General features: G+C 36.7%; 1 protein-coding gene across 1 annotated transcript; it reads left to right on the top strand.

The window, feature by feature from the left end:
- Window positions 1-19,141: 19,141 nt before the first annotated feature.
- On the top strand, window positions 19,142-20,340 carry skl (sickle). The gene has a single exon (XM_018009023.2). The coding sequence runs from the start codon at window positions 19,250-19,252 to the stop codon at window positions 19,637-19,639; it is 390 nt and encodes a 129-aa protein (XP_017864512.1). The 5' UTR covers window positions 19,142-19,249; the 3' UTR covers window positions 19,640-20,340.
- Window positions 20,341-21,319: the final 979 nt, after the last annotated feature.

Genomic DNA, 21,319 nt, shown 5'->3' with positions numbered 1-21,319 from the left:
TATAAATATACTCGATTTCGATAACTATTTATCGATTTTGATAACTATTTATCGATTTAGATAAATATTTATCGTTTTCTTAAACTATTGATCGTTGCGATAAATATTTATCGATTTCGATAACTATTGATCGTTGCGATAACTGTTATCGATTTCGATAACTATTGATCGTTTCGATAATTATTAATCGACTTCTCTAAAACATGTGGCAAGATTAACAATATTTGCGTGAAACTTGAGTTAAGGCAGCTGCATGACAAAAGCTGAATGCTACGAGACTTGCTGGAAGGTGCTTAATATAACTTGTGGAAATGTTGATCACAATTGGCTCGCTACATAAGAAGCACGGCCTTATGAAGAAAGAAAAGAAAGATTAAGAAACTGTGGGCCAACTCTTTCTAGTGAATGTGACATAAACAAAACTTGAAACTTGAGTTACGGCAGCTGCACGACAAAAGCTGAATGCTACAGGACTCGTTATAAGGTACATCAATACCAAAGACAGAATAATATGAAGCTTGTGGAAAATACTTTGTAAATCTTATACAAGTCTTATATATCATTGAGATTTCGAATTAAGAAGCAAAGTCAAAGAGAAATTTAAGAGTGCAGCACAGTTTTTTCACATTTATTTATTAACTCGTTGAGTGCGACTTGAGCTGTGAAGCTCAGTACTTGTCAGCTGCAGTAGTTTACTTTTTATTATTTATATACATATATTCATATTTAAATATATACATATACATTATATTTTATATACATTATTATATATGCATTGCCACGCCTCTGCGCCATCCAACCAGACGCCCAAGGCTATCACAATGTGCATTTCGCGCTGTAATTAAATTAAACTCAATATTTGGTTTTCATATTTTCGAATAGACAACGGGAGAAAGAGAGATAGAGAGAGAGAGAGAGAGAGCGACTGAGCGGGCGGGATACAGTAAGACTATGGATCCAGAATTGGGTGGATTCTATGGATGCGGCGGAAATGCGTCGTTGGCGATGCAACTTCCGACCGAGCCGCGGGCATTAATTACACTTAAATGTTGACCACATGCCAGCATTTGACAGTCGCGGCGCAGTGCAACGCCAGAGTCAATAACTTTTGCCCAAATGCAACGGGGGCGGACGCCCCGCGGCTAAGCGAAATTCCACTTGGTTATTTCCCTTGAGCCACTTGCATCGTCTCACTCTCTCTCTCACTCTCTCTCTGCATTTTCGTTTTTTATGTTTTTGACAAATTCTCTTGACACGCATGCAGTGTCAACAGGGCGTGGCCGCATTTGGCCGCAGGGGCAGCGTGTGATTAAATCATTAAATTCATACGCTTCGCGAACTGCACTTTTTTTTTTATTATTATTATGGAAATCCTTGGGCTTTGTTCAATTTACCATTTGCTTGACCATTGGCGGCCTGATCCCCGCCAGAGATATTGTCAACGACGCTCGATTATTTGGTTTCCGTTTTCATTAAAATGCACGCACTCAGACGAACATCCAGACAGCGCTGCAGCATCATCATTGCATCAATTGCATGAGCTCGCTCTCAGCTTCTCAGCCTCAGTTGGGGGTTGGAGTAAATGCTTTTGGGGCATTTTTTAATTAAACGACATGCAGCGGGCGGCGCTCTGATTTGAATGTCACCACGCAGTGGGTGTTGTGCAATGTGGACAACTGCCACGTGCATTATGACAAATATTTTAGACACACTCACGCACTCATACTCACACTCACTTGCACACTCAGCTGCACTCCAAATGGACAAAAGCGTCCATGGGGACCTTTAGGCATACGAAAACGAGACACAAGCATATTACATATGATTCGATTAATTTGCATAATATATACGCAAATATAGATATGATTTCGATATGCATTACATGTGAGTATATGCTGGACTTGATATTTTGAGGTATAAATGGTAAGCAAAGTCAAGTTTTATTTCTTCTTTCTCTACTTGGGAATAACTTAAGAGCTGAACATTATATAATATATCTGTAGTATCGAGAGAGCTGGCATTTCAGCGACATTTGAAGGATGTATTGTCACTGAGAGAGAGGGAGAGAGAGAGAGAGAGAGAGAGAGAGAGAGAGAGAGTGACGTGTTGAACGTGCTCCCGATTCTTGTTAAGTTAGGATTGCAATGATGAGTATATAGTCAGTCTGTCAGACTAGCAAGAGTGTCCTAAAGAGTGAGCTGTAAAACACCGTGTATAGTGAGTGCATAGTTATAGTAGAAGGCGATAACAATATTTATTTATTTATTCAATTATTTAATTATTTATTTATTTATTTATATATCATATATCATATCTTCTTTATTATATTTATTATTATTTTTATTTTATTATTTTTTGGAAAGTTCACTACAGTTGCCAGTATGAAAAAAAAAAAACATAAAAATTACAAAATTACATTAATAAAGTCTTAGGACATACAAAAATGTATGTTTAATTTAATAGAAATAAATAAATAAATTAAAAAAGTATACATTTATATATGGATTTCATTTATTTATTATTTTGAATAAAATTGTATTTTTAAATGCAAAAGATTCTTAACAAATTCGCTAACTCGTTCAGCAAATTGTTCATACTTTATATTTGTATATCGCAGATTAAAAATTATATTATTGCACAAGTTCAGCTAATCAGGGTATAAGAAAACTACACAAAGTTCTAGCTGCTCACTTTTCAGTTAACTAAAAAATATATGTATATTATAAATTACTAAATAACCATCTCAGCTTAAAGCTGTTCACCCGCCTTCACTCATTCATTTGATATTAGGGGGACGGAGGAGGTGCCGTTAGAGCTGTAAGAGCCACAAAATACATTTTACATATTCATTTTGGCATTTTGGCTTAAAAGCTTTTGCAAGAGGAAGCGAAGCGTTGGTCGTTCGGCTATATGGCTGACTTCCTGGCTGATTTCCACACGGTTCAACCTGCAACCTACTAAATAACCTTGTTAGCGTTTTTAATTAAAGGTGTAAATATTGATATTTACTCATGCGCTGGCGCACCAGCAGCGCCGCCGGGGCTCGTGCAACGGAAATGCATTTTCAAAAGTCAAATAAACTAAATGGAAATATGAGCTGGCTGTAAATATATATTTATATGTATGCATACATATGTATATATGCATGTTGGGCTAGCTTGGAATGGTACGCTGAACAGCTACAGGGTTGTATAAAAATAAGTGAAATGTAGTTAATAGAGTTGGGAAAGGCAAAGGTTAAATTTCCTAAAAATATAAAGCCCAAATGTTAAAAAAAAAAAAAAAATTATTAGCAGTATATATCCATGGAGTTAAATAATTACATATTTTTATATATAATATATTAACTATATACATTTATTTAATTAAAAGTTCGTATGCTCATATTAATGAAAAGAGATAATCAAACATATTTAAAATATGTTTATATACCCCAAATAATTTAGTAAAAAATCTTTTAAAAAATTATAATTTGTTTATATAAATATGATATATTAATTATTTATTTTATTATTATTATTATTATTTTCATGTTTATTTAATATTTAAATTTATATTCATATATTCCTATATTTATGTTGTCATGTGATAAAGGTATTTATATATACTTATAAATGCATATACCAAATACTCATTTATTCATATATTCATATTTTCATATACTCACACATTAACTACTCGAATATCCGTACACCAATATCCAATATACAACATTCACTGTCTCTCTCTGTCTTTCTCTCTCTCTCTCTCTCTCTTGTTCTCCCTTTCTTTATTATATTGTCTCTCCTCTTGCCAATATTTTTATATACTCACAGCACTCATCTACTCTAATGCCCATACGACATTCTCTATCTCCCTCTCTTTCTTACATTCTCTCACCTTCTGTTGGCAATCTCTACTCCCACGATCTGCACTCTGACACTCTAAGCCGCATCAATAACGCCCACTTGACGCTTCAAATTAAATAACCATCATCAAAATCAATCGAAATGCGAGTGGACCAGTCCAGCCCCGCCCATGCTGCAGCCCAAATTGAGTTAACTCTGGCCTAAAATCAGAAAGGCCTCTGACAACAATGTAAAAAGCAGCTGGACTAGTCCATCCTCTGATCTCCATGGCCGGCCATGCTACGGAGCATGTTAAGTTTTGTGCAAAAAATGTTAATTTTAATTAAGGCTGCTATCGACACCCGAACAGGCGAGCAGGCAGCCAGGCAGCCAGTAAAAGGCAGCAGGACACTGCACTCTAAAGTGCAACGCAGCGCAACTGATGCACTTTGTGTGCTGAATGGCAGAGTGTTGTGGGAGTTGGAATAGGAGCAGGAGTGGCAAAGCGAGTGGGCGTGGAGCGGGAGCTGCCACTGCTCCAGCTGGACAAGCAAATATTGTCTGCTTTTGGCAAATCAACGAGCCGTGCCGAGCTGAGTGGGGCGACTACTGCAGCAGCAGCATTTTTGGTCGTGTCATATGCATGCTATGTACATACGAACATGTGTAAACATTAACACAACATTGTTGTGTCAAGTCGATGGGGGTGGCCAACAATTTGTTGCATGTCCCGACCCGACAAGACCCGAACCGCCTTGCCCCGCCACGCCTCCCTTGCAGGGTCAGTTGCACATTTATTGCGCATACTACTCAAAAATTTAAATTAGCGCTGTGCGAACGAATTGCATTAGTGTAAACTTTTTTTTTGGCTTTTTTTTTTATTTTTAATTCACTTCGTGCATATTTTAGCCAGTGATTCTGTTTTTTTCTGCTTCTTCCTGCATTTTAACACGTTCACCATGCGTTTATCCTGCGGCTTAGCAGCTCCAATGCCACGCCCATGCGCCCATGTTATTGAAAAGCAATTAAAAAAGGCAAGCGCCAGTGCGTTGCACATTATTGAATTATAATGCATGAGGCTGTCGGCCCACTCTCCCCAATCCTGCACTCCTCCAGCCTGGACGCCAGCCTGGCCTCATAAATATAAATAGCTATATGCATATTCGACAAATGACACAATAATGGCAGAGCTCCACAGCTCAACCTCATTGTGGCCGGTGTAAATATAATTAAAATAACCAGTTAAAGATTTTTCCAAACTGATTAAGCTAATTAGTCGCAATAGGGGGCAGTTTAACAGCTCTAGATGAATGTTGAATAATGAATAAATAAAAGATGGAACAGAGATATGCTTAAGATAATAATATCTATATAATAATCGTAACTTAAGTAATTTTATGATTTTAGTCATATTATTTATTTCAAAAGAATTCTCCAGCTGCCTCCACTTGCCATTTAAGCTGCCTCAACTCAAATGAATCTAGCTGAGCTATCCTCTACTCATTCTTTATTAGCATATTTTTGCTGTTCAGCTCAGATATCTCTATATGCCCATCACAGTATCCACTTGATCATCTGTTTTTCGTAATCAGCTTATTGCCTTAAAATGCTCAGCGCTCGCCTGCTAACTGTGGATATCGGATTACGAACGCCAAAAGCTATTATCCAAAAGTGCAAAAATAAAATTTTTATAATTGACTTTCGATATTAAAAAAAAAAAAGGAAAACAAAAATTGAAAAATAAAAGGTAAAATTAATACGAGCTGTTGGCGCATACGAAAATAATTAGCATTAAGCAACAAGCAAAAACGAAATATAATATTAAATTTCAAGCAATTATAAAATGCGAACGCTGAAAAGTGCACCGTGTTTACATTGGCAAAAAGGGTTGCGCCGCACCACCACAGCCAGGGGGAAGGCGATCAAATTACCAAGAGCCGTGTTTTTTACGAGGCTTAAACAAATACACACAAATATAAATTGCAGATTTTTACAAGATGCTCGAACGGGCGCACAAGAAAGCCATTTCAATGGGCTCTGCAAACAGTCGTTGCCAAAGGTCATAAAAATTGTCTTTAGCAGAGACAAAAAAAAAAAAGCGAGGAATGAAATCCACCCGCCCGCTAAGGATTCTCAACCCTCTTCAGCCCAACTCTGGCTTTCAATCTGCCCAATAATGGCGCAGAGGCCAACTTTTTTTTGTAAACTGTGAACAGAACGATAAAAATGTTGCCCTCGACACCTGTGACCACAATTAAGCCGCGTTAAGCGTTGCCCGCATTCGCATTCTTAATGCCAGCCAGAAGAGCCAGCCCAGCCGGGCAAAAGTTTTCACAGTTAAATTGAGTTAAACCCGCGGCCAAAAACTTTTGCTTGAGCCATTTTTTTTGAATGCACGTTTTACTTCAATTTCATTTTGCTTGTTTTTTTCTCTATTTTCTGCATTCGCAATTAAACACCGCCCAGTTGATAATTTAATTGAAGTTGTTAACAATTTCCAGTGTGGTGCGAGTGCTTGCTGGCGCCTTATTAATATTTGTTAAAATATAATTAAAGTGAGGCTGCGTCTAATTGGGCAACTGACAAGGGATTTTTCGGGTCTAAATGCTGTAATTTAATTGCCTTTGAAAAGGGCAGAAAAATAAGCCAAAAATTTAAATAAAAATTAACAACAGCTGCTAAACGTAGATAAAAATATTGTGCGAATTGAAATATTGAGAGACATTCAGAAATAGAAAAAGAATATTGGCCATCAATTCAACTAGTTTTCTCTTATAATATTCATAAAATTCTTTATAAATCGAAACTCCCAACCTAATCAACCAATGAAAATAAAAATAGTCTTTACATTAACTTCAGCAAATACATCACAATATTTGCATATGAAGCACTTGCCTACTCCTACATACACACCCGAACTCTCATATATATATTAATTCAGAGCTTCAATACGCTTTTGTTTCCAATTTGACAGCAATTTGCTGTAATATTAGACTCAATCAGGAGTCAAATGCTAATAATGCAAACAGACAGAGGCGCAGGCAAAGAGAGACAGAAAAAAAATCTGTATAACAGAAATTACCATAACCAAAAGCCAGGCAGATAGAGACAGACAGACACACATGGCAGGAGTCGGAGTCGGTGAGGAGTGAGAAGTCAGGGTTGACGCCCTGAGCTCACCATCTCCTCGAGACAAATTTCAGAGCAGGCATTGCAATTATTTGAGGAATGCAATGTGAGCCCGTGACAACTACATCGAAGGGAAACCGAAATAGAAGAAAATAACATGAAAATTGCCAAAGCGAAAATTGAAACAAAATGAACAAATCAGGCAAGAAGGAAAATTTGCATGCGCTACATTTATGGGCCATGTTGTCAGTTGGCAAGGGCTCAAAATTATTGGCAATTTTTTTCTTCTCTTCTTTTTTTGTAGTTCTATTAGGGGTCGGAGTGACTAGGCAGTGGCCAAGGGCTGGTATGAGGGTTGAGCGGGCTCTGCGTGTGCCAATTTATGTTTATTGCGGCAAGAATTTGGCTTCACTCAAGAGAGTGACAAAAGGTGGAAGACTTCTTTGGTAAATAGCAGACAGTGGAATACTCTATGTAAAAAAAATATATGTATTTGAAATAATATAATTAAGTACAAATATATTAAAGGAATTAAAATATTTTTTTAGAAATTTTATAATTGGTTCACATTTAATTAATAATAAATATTATATCAAAATATTTTTAAAAATATTTATATATAAATATATATAAATAAAATATAAAGTATATGAAAATATAATTTTTTTTTATTTTAATTTAAGAAAAAAATTCCTTTAATTTTTTTAAGCATTTCCACTGCAAAATTTAAAGAAAACTTTCATCTAATAAATAATTTATATATTCCATATCACAGTTACATTAATATCTATTTTCCCCGCATTAGCCATTCTCTCTAACGAGCTCAGCATGCTGCCAGCGTTTATAGGGTATTTAAATAATAATATCAAATTTTTTATTTGCGTATTATGCAAATATTTCCAACTCTCATCCATTGTGAATCTATGCAAATTTAGAAAAATATTTCACTTGTCCGCAATTTTCTATTTCTATTTCATTTTCGTTTTTCTTTGCTTTTTTATTTATGGCAACTAATTTGTGTTGACGTAGGCGTGGCCACTCGCCCACAAATCAATTCCACTACATTGAAGCAGGAATCAATTGAAATAATAAGTAGACAAACAGCAGCCATCGAACTTCCATCTGCCACAACATGCCCGGGCAATTAGATGGTGAGTCGAGCAGAAAAAAAAAAAACAAGTTTATCTTGCTCTTCTGCTATCCTGCTGTCCTGGCAGTAGAGACATGTCCTTGCCGTGCACATCGAATCCGGGTAGCGTCTGCGTTTCGTTTCGAGTGCTCCTGACTGCAGCTCAACTCAATTAAAATGAGCTCAGGTGTAAATTTTATTGAAAATGCTTAATTGCCGGCTGGGAGCGTCTGGCGAGGACTGCCCCAGCCATCCAGCTCATCATTATGCGCCATTATCCCAGCCAGCGATTTTTACTTGTAATTATTTGTTTTTGTGTGTCTGCGTATGAAGCGAGCTAGTCGAGTGCTTTGTTGCGCAATGTCCTTTGTCCTATGTGTCCTGCCCCAGCTCCAATCAGCAAAGTTTGGCATGTGTTTAGCACAAGGATTTATTTATACATATAAATATATATTTGTTTAAGCTGCTACTGACGTTTGTCCTGACGATGATTCTGCTGAATTTATATAAGCAAACCCAACCACGCACTCAGTTAGGTTACAGGTTTTGCTAAATGCGAGGGAAGTTTCAATGAATCTCCAGCTCATGAGAATTTAATAGACAGATGGAGAGAAAGACGAGAAGAAAGAGGGAGGAGACATAGAGTAAAAACCTTATAGAGTGAAAGAGAAAGAGAAAGAAAGAAAGAGATAAATCGAGAGAGAGGAAAAAGAAAGAGATATCTAGACGGAGAGAGATGCACAGAAAGAGAGGTAAATAGACAGAGAAAAAGAGTAGAGAGATACAGATAGAGAGAAAAATGCAGACAGATAACGAGAGAGAGAGAGAAAGAGGGGAGAAGACAGACTGGGAAAGAGACAGAAAGTGAAAGAATATGAGAGAGGGCGAGATATAGACAGACATATAAATAAAGAAAGGGAGTGGCAGGCATAGAGAAAGAGAAAATAAAAGAAAGACAGTGTGAATGAGAGATAGATGAGGAAAGAAATAGAAAATCAATGACAGAGAGGAAGAGAAAGAAGAACGAAAGCAAGAAAGATTCCGTTTCTCTCATTCTTTATGATATATGTAGACGTCTTCATATGTATTCAGATATTCATAGTGAATCAATTTTTATAATATATCCATATTTATAAACCTAGCCCAGATTCACAAAACTTTCAGTACAGCCCTCTCAGCTGCCGGGCTGCGTTTTCAACTTGGTTTCAGCTGCGATATCCTGCGGCGTTTAGTGCATATTGTATATTACGCAATTAACTTAATTGGTAATAGTTTTTGCTGCTGCTCGCTGCTGTTGTTGGGGCAACACACACTTATTCACACTGCTCGAGCAGCTGGCTAGAAATGAGTACTGGGTCTAGCAACCCCAGCGTGATCTCGCTCGTTCGCTCGCTCGCTAGCTCGCTTGCTCTCTTTAATTTAAGCAATTAATAAAGTTTATGTCAAACATTATCTAGCGCAGTCACGTGACCGCACGGGCCCAAAACAGATTTCCATGATGAATTTATGTCTGACATTGATGGCCAGACTCAAGCCCAAACACAAAACACTTCAAAACAGCAGCAGCAGCAACAGCCGTTAGCAAGTGGGTGAATCTTTAGTAGTCTGAGGCCTCTCAACGTATTGTGGTTGTTGCGCTTTTTTCACGCCCGCGCCAGAAAAGCTGGAGTGTTAACCCTTTCTCGCCCCTAAAGGATTACGAGTCGTGTGTCTGTTGTTGATTAAACTGCAGGCATTCAAAATTTTCAAAATACATTTTTTATAATTTATGCAAGTCGCTCGAAATTCGATGCGCCTGCATGTGGGCAATTGCTACAACCCGTTTTGAAATAGAAGCGCAACAAATTGAAGACGACGTGCGATGAGGAAATGAGGCGAGTGTAGCTAAAGGACAGACGCATGTTTCCTGTATAACTTTCCGAAGGTATCATTCTACATTACAAGGACTTATCAATCAAACATCAATGCGGATATTTACTATCCCACGCACTGTTGAAACTGCGCTCACATTACCAACACAAAGACTGTCAACGAAATCAGAACAAAAATCAACTGGCCAGCGGCCGCTATGGACGCCCACAAATAACAAATAATAAATATCATATAAGGAGCAGACAATTAATAACAAATTAACATGATGGTCACACGCCGGAAGTGAAAGTGAGGGACTCGAAAAGCCATCGAGCATTATGAATGTATTTGTGTTTGTATTTGTACAAAAATTAAGCGAAAAATGCTTGGCATTGTGTCAAGTCGGCCACAAATATTTACACTCAGCGCCTTTCTCAAGCAGCCGAGCGACCCCAACTGAACGCCAAACAATACGTGGAAATCGAGAAATAATTCTTCTATTATTTTTTCTTTTTCTCCTTTTGGGTAAGTTTATACGCTGAAAATGAAAACAAAAGCGCGTCTATAGCGCCATGCCGTGAACCTGGCCTCGGTGGTCACGTGCTTCAATGCACGTGTCCCTTTTAATGACCAACGAATTGTGTTGTGTTCCACTGTAGGCCAGAAACCGAGAGCGTGGGCGAGGGGCTCTATCAAACAGAGATGGCAGAGGGAGAGAGAGAGAGAGAGAAAAAAGGGAAAAAAATCAAAAAGTAACGCGGTTCGCGCTTTTGTGCCAGGCTCTGCTTGCCTCTCTCATATTCTCCATCTCCCCCTCTCTCTTTATCTTGCATATTGAAATCCAATTCAATGAAATTGTTGCCACGCTCGAGTTCCATTAGACAAAACCAATCACAACAACATGAAAGGTGGGCGGTTGGTTGAGGGTGGGGTGGCTGTTGGCCACCACCACCACCACCAGCACCACCACTCAATTGTTGGTCAGTTGAAAATATTTCGACAATTTGCATGACCGACCCACACACAAAGGAATATGTCAGCCATCAATTGAACTCTTTTTCTTTTATTTGAAACCTCCTTGCCGACGCCCATTTTAATTGAGGGCTCTGCTGGCGTGTGGCCAACAACAACAGCAGCAACAACAACAACAAATCGAACCGCAACAACAAACAGCGGACAAGCAAAAACAAACGTCTGACAATTGACAGACATTTACAGCCGAGAGCTCCGATTCCTGCCTGACCGACCGACCGGTCGAGGCATTGAATTTCACGAACATTTCCATTAAAAGCAAATGAATTGCACGCTTTTCATGGCTCCAACAGAGCATTGGTCAGCCAGTCAATCAAACAGCCAGCCAGCCAGCCAGCCAGTCAGTCAGTCAATCAGTCAACTGAATTGTAATTAATATTATATTCATAAAGATGAATTGTTAAATTATTACAGATATCAATGAAGTTTAAGTGTTGTGTGGCTTTTTCATTGCAAGGAGTTTTTAATAGCTGATTTGTTAATTAATTTAAAATGGCATAGTCAACATATTTTATTTATTATAAATAAAATGCAATATTATTCGAATCTAAGTATTTGTTAATAGTACCAAAAAAAGACTCAAAAAATATATAAAAAATATGATGAAAACTCAAAGTAAATTTTTTATTTATTTTTTTATTATAATTTAATTTTGTATTATAATTATTATTATTATTTTTTTAAATATATTTTTTTATAATTTAAATTTGTATTATTATTGTTATTAATTTTTTATGTTTTATTTTATTTTATTTTATTTTTTATATTATTATTGCTTCTTAAGTAACGTTAAATACATGCTGTTTGATTAAAAGTGTTAGGCAATGAATTAAAGAATTTATATAAATATCAATTTAAAAATTAATTTCTTTTTTCATTTCCTTCCGCTGTTAACATCATGTTAATGCAACCTGTATGCATTTTACATTAATCCAGAGCAACTCCGTTGTTGGCTCAACTGACTTTCACTTTATTAGAAGCGCAATATGTGCATAGAGATTCATTCACACACTCGATGAGTCCATAAACAATTCATTTATTATCCGAGCACACTGTGGCCTAAGCCCAAGGAGGTAAGCACTCTGATCTAATACTTCATGCTTGATTTAGTGGCAGCGGCTGCAAATCATGGGCACATTCCCATCCCCCAGCCAAAAGGGATAAAGGCCAGGCGCATATATGAAATATGAATATGAATATGCGACTACTTACATACATGCATACATACAGTAAGTACTTGCATCCCGCATGTGGCATGCTCAGACAACGTGTAGGCATGTGCGATAAATTATCATGTGATTCTTTTTTCCTCACTGTTTTATGAGCGAGTATAGTATATTGGGGAATACGTGAATGTCGCGTCTCGCTCTCTGTCTGTCTAGCAGGCAATTGCTCATAATTGGTAGTCAAATATGTACGCCCTCTGCGTGATATGTGAAAAGAGATAGGGAGAGACAGGGAGGGACAGAAAGAGAGAGAGAGAGAGAGGGAGAGAAGTATTCACTCCTCTGGCAATCGCACACATGCTGCACTCGTGGCTAAGGTTGATTTGATATATTGGACGGATTTGGCGTAGACAATTTTATGAGCACTGAATTTATTTGATGTTTGGCATCAGGTTATGCTTTATTCCTGTGCCGATTGCGCTAAGCGCTAGCGCCAATAAATTTCAATCACTCAATGCCCAAATCCTGCACAATTTATGTGGCATATTAAAAAACGTTTTACAAAAGAGACTTTTCGAAATTGGCGCGCTTTATATTAAAAATTAAACGAGCAAAGATAAATGAGAAAATACTTTTTACAATGTTCAATAAGGGAAAACGAAGGAAAAAACTCAAATAAACTAAAATATTTGCAATCGTAAAAAGAAACGGAAAAATGATAAAATAGAATGGCAAAGCCAATATTTGCAACGAGGGTGGAAAGAAAAATTAAAAAGTAAAATTGCAAATAAAATGACGATAAAAAATAATTTTAATGACGCCTTTTTACTTTGAATGGGCTGGCGATGTATACAAAAATCAGATAAGTGAATGGGAATGTCGACATTTGAATACTCTAGCAATTTTGTGTACGATTATATTTTAATAAAAATTTTATATTAAAATGATTCGAATAAATATTGATAAGGAATATATATAAAAAATAAGTATTAACAAATAAATACATAATATCTTTATATTTTATATACTATAATAAATATTTTTTAACTCTATTTTATTTATTTATGTACTTATTAAAAGTAGGTACTAATTTATTTTTAAAGATCTTACATTTTCTTTCATTTATTAACTAAATTAATTTGCAGTTTAAAGATAATTAATTGTATAAAATTTGAAATTATTTATATAAAACAATTTATACAAGTATATATTATATAAATATTAGATGTCTCAACAGACTTCTATTTCCCACACGTCCCACATATAGAGTATATCCAACCACTTAGATTGGCAATGGTTCGTTTCATAAATAGCATGAAGTAAATTCTGGGCATGTATATAAAAAGTGTTTCAGTTATATAATTTAAATTAAATGCTCAGAGCTGACAATAAAAATACAAACACATACACTCACACAGAACCATTCTAAAAAGTGGCTCTGCTCCAGCTATAAAACATTTAATATCAACATTTTTGAGCTCTCTTCTACTAGTAATACATACAAAACCTGAAAACAACAAACAACCCCCAACAGTGCATTTAATCATTTAAGTAACAAGTAGAAAAAGTATTTGAAAGTATTTCTGAACAACACTCAACGGCTCCATTCAGGTCTTACATCTTTTGGCCAAGTGCCACTTTTGTCGCCTTTTATGCTTATTTGACCATTCAAATGCCACACACACACACACACACACACACACACACATATTGGGTCCAGCTCAGTCCTCTGCCGTTTGGGTCATCCATTCAAATTTTTGGCTGCCCTTTTGTATTGGCCATCAAAGGGGCAGCACACCCCCCAGAAATGCAGACCAAGTTTTATACACTAATCGCGCACTTTCTTCAAGGGACTTGTTGTCCTCTTTTTTATGGTCTAAGCTGGACACATAAATTTCGAGGCGCACAGCTAACACATGTGAGCGGGGCACAGTTTTCCCACATAGCTGGCTGGCAAATCAAAAGGATGTTAGTGCTGGCTCTGTTGTTCCGGGCTTTTGTATAATTTCCATTTAATAGCCAAACCAACACCTAGAACAAGCACTAAGAACTGACGAAGATGAATACGCAAGTTTTCAACACATCACAATGTTGATAGAGAGACGGTGAGCGGGAGTAGGAAGTGAAAGGTTGATTTGCATAAGAGCCGGGCAGCAACAGCTAAAAGTGTCCTGGCCCTGGGGCAGATAAAGGACAAAGCCAAGGCGTGTTTCTCTCTTGACTTGCTGACGGGCTACTCCTGCTGCTGCTGCTGCTGCTCATTCAGAATCCTTGACCTAACGAACCATAAATTATATGCTTTTGATGTTTTGTTGCTGCTCCTGCCATCGTTCGGGCTGGTCACACAAAAATGTTTATTTAGTTTTGGTTACGGCCAAAAACCTGCCCTGGAAATGTAAATTACGAGTCAAGGAAACGGACATTGTAAAGTTTATCGCCCAAATTCGATTATAATGAAACCCCAAAGACAACAAAAGACATTGTCTGAAAGAGCGTAAGAAAACAATAGACGAGCACACATCACATCACATCACAGACGAAGACCTATGGGAATAAGGATATGATTGAACTGCCGCCCAGAACAATTAATTGCGCTTGCCTCGCAACAATTTGCATAAATTACAGACCAGATGAAAACAAAAAACCGACAAAAAACGGAAAAGCATATCGTCTAGGCCATAAATTTACGCTGGCCAGACAGCCGGACTTAAGTCATCAGCCGAGCACCAAAAATGGCTAAACACAAGAAAAATCGGGAAAATAAGCATGGAGAGAGCCTGCCTGACCAAATGTGGCCAAAAGTGGAAAAATGCTACAGCTACAACAAATCCGCAATGCCGAATGCCCAACTCAATTTGGACAAGCTGACAGACGGCTTTAAAAATGATTACTCAAACCACAAACAGTAACCAAAAGTTTTGAATAGCAGCCTCATCAGCAATGGCAATTCGCATGAATTATGTGGCAAATGCTTCGTTATTAATTAGACTCATTTACCACTCGAATCAGCTAGTTGTTGTTGTTGTTATTGTTGTTGCCATGAAGACACCTTAATTAAATGTCTGTAAGCATCGCGCACTGGTGGAGGATTATGTGCAAAAGCCAAGTCAAGTTTTTGGCCAACTCTGAAGGGTTGCAGCTTTCTGTTGAAATTTGCATATGAGTTTTATTTTTAGCCCCTGATCTATGTAGATCCCCCCTAGAGATTTGTCATTTTAATTTCCATAAATCAATTTGTTAATTAGCGGTCGCATTTTTGGTTGCCGAGCAGGAATTAACATGCTCGCAGACTATATCAAGTTATAGCTAAGCATATCAACTATTTACAATAAAGGATTTTTTAAAGGCTTAAATGGCAGCTTCTTCTTCTGTCTTCTGGCCATAAACAAACTGCAAATAAAATACAAAAATAATCAAAGCTTTAATCCCATTTATATGATATCGGGCAGATACGTTATTTCCAATTTATTTTGATAACCATTGTAAAAGCGTGCATAAACGTAAATAACTAAATATATATATGTATATATACATATATCTATAGCTGTTTTATATTGGGCTTTAAAATGCTTTCAGCTTTGGCCTTAAAGCCACTGCCGGCCACTTGAGCCACTTTTATGTGCGCAGCCAGGCGATGCTGAAACCCTTAGCCAAAACCCAACTGCAGCTCAAACTCAAACCGAATGGCAGCCATTTAATGTCACTTGGGCGCGCGCAGCCATCAAGCATATTATGAGGACGTAGCTCCTGTTGTTGTCTGTTATTGTTGTTGTTGTTGTTGTTTGCCTGTTGAAAAATAACAACAATTTACACAACAAATGCAACCAAGCAGCAGCCACATGTGAAGTGTCTTCTTGCCTGTGTGTGTGTGTGTGGGTGTATGTGTGTATGTTGTGTTGACTTTGACTTGAGTTGCGAACACCGCGAAGTGCATTCGTTCGACAATGCAGCAACAATTGTTGCCAGCTGTAAATAAACATGGCTTTAGCTACTGCCACGCCCACATGTGTTACTTGATAGCATAGTAACTGCAGCAGCAGCAGCAGGAGCAGCGAAATGATAATAAGGTATATAATTTAATATCAATCTGACAGCCAGAAGGCAACAAAGTGCGCCAGGCGACGACGACGACGGCGACGCTGCTTTTTATGCTACACTTTTTTCTTTTCCAAACATACACTATAAAACATAAGAGTGTGCTGAGGAGGTATATGGGTTAATCTATGAAGTTTACTATAGCTGAAGTATAAAGAAAAATTAACATTTTGACAGGGATATTTAAGCTCTATCTAAAGAGATCGCTTATTATTTCCTGAGAGCTTAGCAAGTTCATTTTTGTATATCTTTAACCCAATCTAACATTTCTGTGATTTAATATAATGTGAGTGATTCAAAGAACTCTGGCAATGTTGAAGATTATTAAGTATATAGCATAATTTTACAACACTGATAGCTAAAATACAGAAATTATAAAATATAAAATAAAATCAAACTAAAGGCAAAGCACTGGCAGCAGGGGCCTTCGGCTTAAAATTATAAATAACTCATTTTCATATAGGAGGGTATTCACTCTACAAGATTTCTAATTAGAAGTTGGCCCTTTAGACATTCTCTTTATTTCTAACATAACTGCAGAAACTCAAATTGTAGATTCAGGGATCACAAATGTAAGATTCGTGGATTTAAATTTTCAAGCGTCTAAAGGTCATTCAGATATTCAATGATCCACAATAGTAAATAATCGCTCTTAATACTTTTTATTCCACTTTGCTCACTGCTCAATCCGCTTTACCAATTTTTTACATATACATATAATTGCAGAGTATTCAGAGTACGTCAATCTACCTGTGAGTCTTTGAGGGCACTTGTATTCCACTTGCTGCACCTCCACAGTGCGCCAGGGCGCACTTCACTTTTATGCATTGTCTGTATGTCTGACGTTCTATCGAGCTACTCAAATGGTGTATTCTTTTCTTTACTGTATATTTTTCTTTTTTGCTTCTTTTTTTTTTGTTAACTAAATAAATGCAGTTTGTTTGCCTGCACTTGTTGTTTGTGTTGAGCCAAGCAGAACATTTCCATTTGAATGTTCTTTTAAGCGAAAACAATTTCTTCTTTGTTTTGCTTTTGAGAATTTCTGCATTCCTTTTTCGCCAGCTATTTGTAATGCTTCCAACTCCTTCTCCTCCTCCTGCTCTCTCTCTTCCTCGCTCTGTCTATTGGGTATATTCAGGTAAGTGATACCAGATGTAGGAAAATCTTTTGTAGGTTTCATCAAATTAGATCATGGATTTTGATTTGGATTTTGAGGTTGGACCAGCAAATGTCTAATGTCATTATCAGGAGCTCTGGTCTCCTGCCCAGCTGGCGTGCCCTTTGTTGACCCGTTTCTTAGAGTCATTCTCTTTTGTTGTACCTTTAGAGTTTTGCAGCCATTTCGCCGCATTTTATTTTACATTTTTTTTATGCAGCACCAACAACTATAAAAAAAAAGTTTTTACATTTTTTTACGGCACTTATTTTCTTTTGGCAAAGCAAAAGAAAAGAAAATTCAGTGCAAGTGCATTATGTGTGGTCTTACGGCGAGAAGTTGATTATGTTGATTTGTGGAATTGATTTGGTTAGGGCGTGGTGTATACCACACCAGAGTTGAATGGAGCACTAAGAAAAAGAATAAGGGGAAGAAGAAGCAGAAGCAGTAGCAAAAGTCAGCACTCCTTTTTATCATAAAATATTCGTGTTATGTGGCGTGGAAATGCTGCCTGATTGTTTTGCGGTTGTAAAAATATGTAAAACTTGAAATTGAATGAGCCAAAGGATGAAGAGGACAGACTTTAAGACATATTAAAGAAAGATTACAAAAATACTAACATAGCAACAACAACAAAAATAAAGAAAAAATTAAATTATATTAAAAATATAAAGAGAAATTTATTTCAAGAACATCTCAGAAGTATGAAAAGCTTTTAGATGATATATTTCAGGTAAAATCGGATATTAAAGGGATTTAAATAGTAGAAGTAATTAAAATAAATACAAAATAGTAATATAAATAATAAATTATTAAAAAAAAATCCTACAATATATTAAAGAAAATTATTAATATATAGATGATAGTAAAATACATATATATAAAAGTTGTAAAAAAAAAAAAAAATATTTAAAATGATAACATATCAGAAAAGTAATGAAATATAAAAATATATCTAAAAAAAAAAAAATATTCAAATAAAAACATATTTATATAAAATATTTATAGAATCCTTTTTTATGAACATCAAGGATAGCAAAATTTCGCACATATGAAACATTTCTAGCTCAGAGCTCACGTAGTTTGCATAGTTGAGCCTGAAGACAAAGATAAAGGAATTTGGTCAAGGACACACAGCCAAAGGAAATACACAAGACGCAAGCATAGGCAAACGCAAATTCGAGCCAAATGAAGTTCCCCAGTTCGAACTGTTCGAATGTCGAATAAGCAACAGCCCCTCCCGGCACACGCACGAAATGAAAATCGAAGCAAACCAACTCGAATTCGAATGCAGACAGACATTTCGAACCTTCGAACGTCGGGTGAGAGCAACCACCCCTCATAGCAAACTCGAAACAGGGGAATTATGCAAACTACGTAACGCAGTACGTTCTACGTAAACGTAACATGCCACAAGTGTGAAGTAAAACGCGAACATTTACAGCACGTGATACAGCCGAGAAGTTGAAAAGTAGCTGACATAACGGCACATGCAGCAGTCACAGAGCAGAGAGCGTGGCAGCTCACGAAAGACAGAAGAAGAGAGAGAGAGTCCTTACGGAAATGCACGTGAGCATAAAGCACACTCACTCGCTCGCTCGCTCTCTCTTCGTGTGCTATACTGTGGGGTGGGCGCCTGGCATTGGGCTAGGGCCATGGTGGTGGGTTGTTGTCCCTTCGTGCGGCTTGTTGCTGCTGCGAGTGTCGAAGGCATTTCCCGGGTATAAAAACGCAGACACAGACGCCGTGCGAGTCAGTCGAACGCCAGCTAGCCCCGAGTGCGTAACACAGCAGAGTCAGCAGCAGGAAGTAGTGAATAGTGAAAGCAACGACAAGAGTGAATTTTTACGTAATCCATTGCGATATGGCCATACCGTTTTACGAGGACGAGCCGGAAACGGCGACGGCAGCCAACCTAGACGCCAGCCAAATTACCGACGCTGATCAGGTGGACGGCCCGCCGCTCAGCTATAGCAGCAATGATGCGAACGGCTACGATCAGGTGGACTACGAAGCGCCATCTGCATCCGCATCCGCATCAGCATCGGCAGCAACAAGTAACACACAAGCCACATCCACCGACAACAATGAGATGCCGCCCAGCACAGAGGAGCAGTTGCTTGTTTGGAAAATGTTAGCATTAGCCATGTGCAAGGTGCTGAAACAATTCTATCTGCAGCAGAAGAAGCAACAGCAGCCGGGCAAAACCACAAAGCTGACGGCCACCGTGCAAATACAGCCGCAAGCGCAGTAAAGCTTAACTAAAGAGAACAAGAACGAGAACGAGAACGACGACGAATTCAAGGCCCCACTCAAAACGAGGCCTCCGATGGCTCCTAAGCGCAACTTGTGATTACTTTTCGTTGGTGAGAACTAGCGCTCCCTAAGCTAAACAGGGAGAGACAGAGAGAGAGAAAGAGAGAGAGAGAATGGATGGGAGAGAAAATTTATGTGAACGATTCGCAAAAATCACAAAAATTCAAGGAAAACAAAAACAGAAAAAAAGTAGAAATTTCATAGTTTTGTATATCGTTTTAATTTTCTGGAACAAGTCAATCTGAGTTTTGCCGTCGCTCGAGAAAGTAAACAATTTGTGTTTTTGAAGGCTGATTTAAAATGTTTGGATAAGCGCAAATGTGATAAATAATTTTGCTAAAAATTGTATTTTAAGTGCTCACTGTTTTGGTAAAGTTATTTAAGCATCGAAATTAATTCAGATACTATGTGAAATGAAATGAAACGAATATTTTTCTAGTTTAATTTTATTGAATTAAGTTACAGCAGAATGGTCGGCCCAGTGCAAGCAGCAGCAGCAGCTAGTTTTCAGACACAGATACGAACCTAAGCTTAAGTCCAATTTTTCTACTAATAGATGTGTAACAGTTTATATATAGATAATAGTTCATAAGTTTATATATATAAATTACAAACTTTTACAAAAAAAAAAGAAGAAAATATTTAAAAAAAAACTCTCTTGGTGTCTATTTACAAACAAATCGCATCGATTTCACTCTTAGGTAGTTGGCTTCTTAAACTAGTTATGCAAATATTATAAAAAATATATATATATACACATATATATAAATATATTTTTGTATAATTATTTTGCTGTTAAGTGTAATCGATGTTCATGTATATGTATATGTGTGTCCATTTCATTTCTAGGTCCATTAACATAAGCAATATAACTAAGACTACGCGTATTTCAAGCAAAGACAAACTACAGTAAATACATTTTCGTGTCACGAGCATGAACACAGTACAAGAAAACAATAGAGATCTTAACAAAAACAACAAACAGCCAAATGGTAAAAGAAAAACAAAAAATATTAAAAAATATATTAACTATTGTAAATTAATTTTAAGCATAAAGTAATTATATACATTAAATATATTCATAATAAAAATTAAATTAATTAAAACAAATTTAAAAACATAATGTGTATTTTATTTTATTTGTTTAAAATTATATATATTAAAAAATATGAAACAGACTAGAAAAACTTCTATTAAAATTACTACTATTACAGCAACTACTAGAAGATAAGATTGAGACTTAGTAGAAACTGTAAGAGAAGTCAGAGAGAGAGAGGTAACGCGCTTTAAGAATTTTATACACTAGAGATAATTTTAATTTTTTAGTTTTAATTTTTTTAAGGTCTACAAATTCCATTTACGTTTGAAAAAATAATTCTGTTTGTAGAGCAACGTAATATTACTGATCAATTTTGAAGCTTAGAAATATTATTCGCTATCGTTTCATTATTTATATATATATATATATATATATATATATATATATATTTGAATCAAATATTTATTCTACTTACATCAAATATTTTAATATAATTATTTATAACATTAATTAATTATTTAAATCAAAATAGGGGCATCAAAAAAGATCACGAAATCACAAAATCTCTCACCTAACAAG

Source organism: Drosophila arizonae, chromosome 4 (assembly GCF_054131065.1).
Source record: "Drosophila arizonae isolate 15081-1271.41 chromosome 4, UAZ_ARI_1.0, whole genome shotgun sequence".
NCBI classification, from domain to species: domain Eukaryota; kingdom Metazoa; phylum Arthropoda; class Insecta; order Diptera; family Drosophilidae; genus Drosophila; species Drosophila arizonae.
The sequence above is the reverse complement of the archived record's forward strand: the minus strand, read 5'-3'. Positions and strand labels throughout refer to the sequence as shown.